Below are 6,408 nucleotides of genomic sequence, written 5' to 3'. Positions count from 1 at the left end.
GGTGCCTGAAAATAAAACAAGCCTAGAAAAAAAAACCTTTGCCAAAAGCTTCCTATCGGTGTTCAAGAGGGCAATTGGCCTCCAGTTCTTGACATCTGAAGGATCCTTGCCCTTGGATAATAACACCAAAGAGGAGATTCTCATGGAGGGAGGCAAAATGCCTCTTCCCAGGCAGTCTTTAAAGACCTCCACAAGAATCGGGGTCAAAAGGTTCTTAAAAGTTCTATAGAATTCAGCTGTTAGGCCATCTGGACCTGGGGCTTTCTTTAATTTTAGCTGCTCAATTGCCTTTTTGACCTCTTCCTCTGTGATGTCCTCAATCAAGGGTGAAAAGTCCAAATTTTTCAGGTCTGGACCTGGGGTTCCCTCCAGAAAAGCTTTCATCCTTCCCCTATCCAAAACCTTACTTCCGAACAAACTAGCATAGTAGGTTTGAACAACTCGCAGGATCCCACCCTTAGATTTCTGAACTATACCCTGAGAGTCCTTCAAACCAACAATCAACTTCCTCGTCACAGCTTCCCTGCAATTCCGAAAGGGATCCGGGCAATGAAATCCCCCATAATCCCTCTCCAGAACCAAGGACCTGTAACGACTATACTGATGCCGTTTGATCTGAAGCTTTAGTCTGGAAACTTTCTCCCCAACCACCCTGTCCGAAATTAAGGATTCAAGCTTTCTTCGTAGGGCAAGGTACTTTTTATACTTGTTTCCCTCCCTTATAACAGATAGTCTGCGGAAGAAGGTGCGGAATGACTTCTTGGCCTCCTCCCACCACTGCGACATTGAGTCGAAAAACACAATCTTTGTTAACTCACACTGAAGGAGTGCCTCAAAGGAGTGCTGCACTGACTCGCTCTCCAGGGTATCTGAACTCAATCTCCATAACCCCCTACCTTTGGTTGGAACTGAGGAGACACCCAGCAAAAAAGATAAGGCAAGGTGGTCAGAGTAATCAACCAAGATTTCCTCAGTCTGAGTAAAGATCTCCTCCTTTCGAACAAAAGCCATGTCAATCCTGCTGCTTCGACCTGCACAATGGTAAGTATGCTTTGACATCCGGCCACCATGGGTAAAGACATCAACCAAGTCTGCTTGCTCAAGTATGTTTTTAAGAAAATTACTTTCATATTTGTCAAAGGAAAGCCTTGATCTATCTTCTGCTCTAAGGACCTGGTTGAAGTCACCAGCCATGATGACTGAAGTGGAGGTATGGAGATATGGCTGAATTTCCCTCAAAAGGTTTTTTCTCCCATGCCCAGACTGAGGCCCATAAACATTAATAAGTCTCAGTCTGCGTCCTGCAACAGAGACGTCTAATAGAAGACACCTGCCTACTTCCACCTCTATAAGGCGGTGCACAAATATTCCAGAAAAGCCTTTAAACAAAATACCAACACCACCCCCAGGTTCTGCAGCAATTGAAAAAAAAGCTGGACCCCAAAGCCAATCTTTTGATGCTTTCTTGATATCTGCAGTGGTGGTCAGTCTGGTCTCTTGCAAGAAGATGATGTCAGCTGAGGTGTGGCTCAAGGTTTCAAAGGCTTGATATCTTGTACTGGCCACTTTAATGCTTGCAACATTTGTTGAAATAAACCTGAGGGGGCAAGAAGCCATAGTTAAGTGTTATTAATTTTTTTGTGCCTCCTCCTCCTTCTACTCCTTCTCTCATCCTGACTATCATCTTGATCACCAAATCTTTTAATCTGTGTACCAGATGGGATTGGATCATCATCTCCTAACGATATCATCTCACTTGCATCATCAGATAAAGCCTTATCATCTTCCCTGAACTCAACCGAGACAATTTTCCTGCAGACTTGCAATTTGTCACATTCCATTTCAGACCCTGAAACAACTTCCTCCTTTCCCTTACTGTCAGTATCGCCTTCAGCACCACTATCTGTACCCACATCAGCCTGACCAGGACACTGTTTCACACTTTGTTTGTCTTCCATATCTATCCTTTCCAGTTCATCTTGCTCTTCCATAGCATCTGCCCAAGATTTTTTCTCTGCCAAAAGCTCAAATTTGTTTTCTAGGCTGATTTGCATAGGTGGAATGTATTTTGGAGGGGACTGCTTTCCTGAAAGGTCTTTGTTCTTTATTACTGTCCAATCTTGTGAGAAAGGGGACTTACTTAGTCTTACTGGTGGAATTGCCTTATCTGCTGGTTCACTATTTCCCTTTCCAGACTGTGCAAGAGGTTTCTGCCTCTGGGGAAGAGGCTGTATTCCCAAAGGCTGAATGATGGGGGCCTCTGTTATAGAAACTGGCAACTCATTTTTTGCTCCCTGAGACAAAGAGGAAACAGTCAGGGGAACAGAATCTCCTGCATCTCTTGCCACAGCTGACTGATCTTTTACCGTATCATGAGGCTGAGAAGGGGGAATGACCGATGGTTGTGAATCAGACTGGAAATAATCCATCTCATCCCTTATCTCTTCCAACAAATCCTTTGCCATCTCTTCCTCTAACTGAGGGCAACTCTCCATTATGTTATGAAGAGCCTCTGGACAAGCCCTATGTGAGTGGCCATAGCTTCCACACAAGTTACATTTCACATCATTGCAATCTTTCCCGGTGTGTCCTACATCACCACATAGTGAACACTTGACCACTGCACAGGCACTTGCCCGATGTCGGTAAGAACTACATTTGAAACAGGCCCTTGGCTGACCCGGATAAAAAACCACCCCTCGCTCACTACCAATGAAGACAGAGTTTGGAAGATGCTGCGGCACATTATACCTCATGTACAATTCCACATTAGTACACCACCCACCTGACCAATATCCATTATTATCAATGTCTTTCTTCAAAGGGGTAAGCACCTTACAATGACGTCTAAGCCATATTAGAATATCCTCGGGTGGGACACAATCATTCTTAAACAAAATGGTGACTTTCTTTGTCTCAGGTTTAGTGATTGAGATGACTCTAAAGCTTTCCCACAGGCCTGAATGTTTAAAGCTGTCATAATCCTGCCAAAAAAATTCCAGGGCTTGTGATGTTTTGAACACAATGTCATATTCGGTGTCAGAAAACTTTATATAAGCCCTGACGCCTGCAGGTGTTAAAGTACTTTGCTTAAGCAGCATCTCCTTGGCTATCACATCTCTAGAAGGCATTTGTTCCTTATCACCCTGCCACCTGAGTCTAATCACATTCTTCTGCTTGAAAACTGGCCCAGTGATATTGTTTTGCACCCCAGGCACCCTCACCCTATTCAGTGGCCTATTCCAAGCATTTGGTGGAGGTGGTGGGGGCACATTTCTGCTGCCTGCACTTTCTGAAGGAATTGACTGCTGACCATTTGGTCTCCTTACAGAGGAAGAAACAGGTACAGAGACAGAACTTGGCTGTGCGGAGGGCACTGTAGGCAGAGGATTCTGAGAAACAGCTGGAGTAGTTAAAGGGGAAGTTGTTATTGGAGAAACTGTAAGGGCTGGGGAAAAGGTTGAGGCTATAGAAGAAGTGGTGAGTACAGCAGAAGAAGATGAAATAGAAATTAAAGCGGCAGTACTTAAAGGGGTGGTACAAGGAACAGGTTGTATCACATCGTCCAATGAATTAGCATCTTTGTTTACTTTATTAACATCACTCAGCACAGATTCCACACACTGCCTTGCAACACTTTCACTGATGTCTCCACCTCCACACTCCATAACATCACTTGCATTCACACAGTCTGCTCCAGCCTCCACTCCATCCACTCCATCCTTCCCAGACTCTCCTACACCAGCAGCTGCCGTCAATTCCTGCTCACTCAGCTTCCCATGCCCCAGTGCCAAGGACATTGGGGCACTCTGCACAACTGCAGAAGTCTCTGTATTATTGGCTGATGGTTGAGTGAAGGTCTCCTTGGATGCTGAGGGCTGATGGACACAGTCATTCTGGGAAGTAGAGGGAAGGGAGGGAAAATCCTGTTCTGAGAAAACAAAGCTTTCCTCTTCCTTATGAGCAGATTGGCTTCTCTTTCCCATTTTATCTTCTAAATTATTTGCCTCATCCAAGCTGAAGATAAAATTGGGTGCATGTATCTGAGCAACAACTGATTTCTTTGGTTTCAGTTGGCCAATCCTTCTAGTCTCCTTGTCACTATCAGAAGTAGATGAAGCAGATGCAATTTGCCTCATGGACCTGTATTTAGCCGGCTGTTTAAGAGCTTGCCGAGAGTCCTCAAACCTTCTCCTGTTTGTATAGACTTCAGAAAGGGGACCAATTTTTTTATAATTCTGCAAAATCTGTTTTTCCAAGGTTCTGAACTCTTCATTTATTTTGTTGACTTTTGCTAAATAAAAGTCTTGCTTCTCCACATCAGCAGTGGAATAGTTATAAAATGCTTTTTGCAACTCAACTTTAAATTTTTTTCGCTGCAGCTCCTGCTCATTTGCCAGTTTTATTAATTCAACCAGTTCATCAGTGGTAGGTGTTTGATCCTGGTTGTGACTTGAACCAGCATACTGTCCCTTTAAGAGGCTTTCTGCTTGGGGTTGTTCATTTATATCAGAACAATTGTTTCCCTCTGATGTGGGAGTACCAAGATGGCTGTTCCCTGTGAGACTCTTATACATCTCTACAGAGGGAGTAGCAATATGGCTGCTGGAGTTTGTTCCTACTGCCTCCCCTGACTCCACACCAGCTCCAGACACCACCCGCACCCCCGCACATGAGGCAGTTTTTGTTACCAGAGCATGGGGTGCTTGATGCCTCTCAGGGGAAGTTTTAGAAGCAGCCATTCCTCCCCCACAATCAGCCACTGGAGACTGCATGTCGGCCGCATGGTGCAAAGCAGCTGCTGCATATTCAGCCCCTGATTGTTTGCTGGGTTTGCTCTGTGCTGCCTCTCCACCCGCAAACTCACAGTCTTCCCCTGACACAGATTTCATAGAGGCAAAGAGATCAGGAGAAATAAAATGCTGACTGGTTTCCATTTTATGTTTTAAGACACAAATATCAGAACTGACATTTTGCACAAAACCCTCCATGTTTGTCACAGATACAATTTCTGCTTTACTTTCCATTTGTCTTTCTTTACCAACAATCTCCTTCCTTCCCTCCCTCTCACTCATCACACACTTTACTTCCCTGTCAGGCGTTTTCACAGCACTGGCAGCTGCCTTTCCCAAATCCTCCATGTCTGTGGAAGAAATCCTTCCCAAGGAAACCGATCTCGACCTTCTTGCTGCTCCTTTCCTTTCACTCCCTGCTGCTTTACTCCTTGTCTGCACCTTCCTGGTGGATCTCACACCTTCCAGTGTAGGCCCCAAGGCCTGGGCCTCACGCTGGGGGTTTGCCCGCCCAGGCCTTGCATGGCCTGGGCTGACACTCTCCATTCCTCTGGTTCTCTGAGAGCTCTCTGATGCACGACTGCTTTCACTGGGGATCAGATAGGATCTGTGCAGCCACTGGGACAGAATGTTCTGTTATACAGATAGCTAGAATCCCAGCTGCCATAAAGCAGGGCAGGACTGCTGCTTACAATGGGGATCAGACATGATCTGTGCAGCCACTGGGATAGAATCTCTGTTATACAGATAGCTAGAATCTCAGCTGCCATAAAGCAGGACAGGACTGCTGCTTACAATGGGGATCAGATAAGATCTGTGCAGCCAATGGGACAGAATGCTCTGTTATACAGATAGCTAGAATCTCAGCTGCCATAAAGCAGGACAGTACTGCTGCTTACAATGGGGATCAGATAGGATCTGTGCAGCCACTGGGACAGAATGTTCTGTTATACAGATAGCTAGAATCTCAGCCATAAAGCAGGGCAGCACTGCTGCTTACAATGGGGATCAGATAGGATCTGTGCAGCCACTGGGACAGAATGCTCTGTTATACAGCTTAAACCTGCTTCTCTGTATGAGCCCTTAGTGATCTCAGGTGAATCTCTGCTCAAAGAATTGAAGGCATTGTAAATTAATTTGAATGGTCTGACAATTCCCTACTTAGCACATGGTATAGTACAGCACACCCAACCCCCACTCCTGCCTCATTGTTTAATTGTGCATTCCAGTTACTGAGTCTAGGAGCTTTGTATTAATTACATGCCCTCATCTCATTTGCATTTAAAAAGCACCAGGGTTTGTTTATATGACAGTGTTCACATATGTAGGACTTTTGTTGGGGGGAAGGTCTGTTAAAGCAGGGTTCCCCAATTGTCGGGCTGCAGCCCAGAAGCAGCCTGTGGACACTGAACCCAGTGCGTCGAATTGGATGCCGACGCGCCCCGAATTGGACGCCAGCGCATCCAACTACGTTGCTGACCCCCACAACCTGACCCCGCTGACCCCAATCCCACCCCACCCCCTGGTCCTCGAAAAAGAATTTTGCATCCGGCCCCGGTCCAAAAAAGTTCAGGGACCCCTGTGTTAAAGGACAAGTAACATCAAAATTTTTTAA

At 45.6% G+C, this 6,408-nt stretch overlaps 1 protein-coding gene across 1 annotated transcript; it reads right to left on the bottom strand.

The window, feature by feature from the left end:
- Positions 1-1,619: 1,619 nt before the first annotated feature.
- On the bottom strand, positions 1,620-6,178 carry LOC121403132. The gene is made up of 2 exons (XM_041590934.1): positions 5,836-6,178; positions 1,620-5,423 (listed from the first exon to the last, which is right to left on the bottom strand). Exon 2 carries the CDS (start codon positions 5,337-5,339, stop codon positions 1,620-1,622), a length of 3,720 nt encoding a protein of 1,239 aa, XP_041446868.1. The 5' UTR covers positions 5,340-5,423; positions 5,836-6,178.
- Between the last annotated feature and the right edge of the window lie 230 nt (positions 6,179-6,408).

This window comes from Xenopus laevis, chromosome 4L (genome assembly GCF_017654675.1).
Source record: "Xenopus laevis strain J_2021 chromosome 4L, Xenopus_laevis_v10.1, whole genome shotgun sequence".
Taxonomy (NCBI): Eukaryota; Metazoa; Chordata; class Amphibia; order Anura; family Pipidae; genus Xenopus; species Xenopus laevis.
Note: the sequence above shows the minus strand (reverse complement) of the source record. Positions and strands in the feature narration are given on the sequence as shown.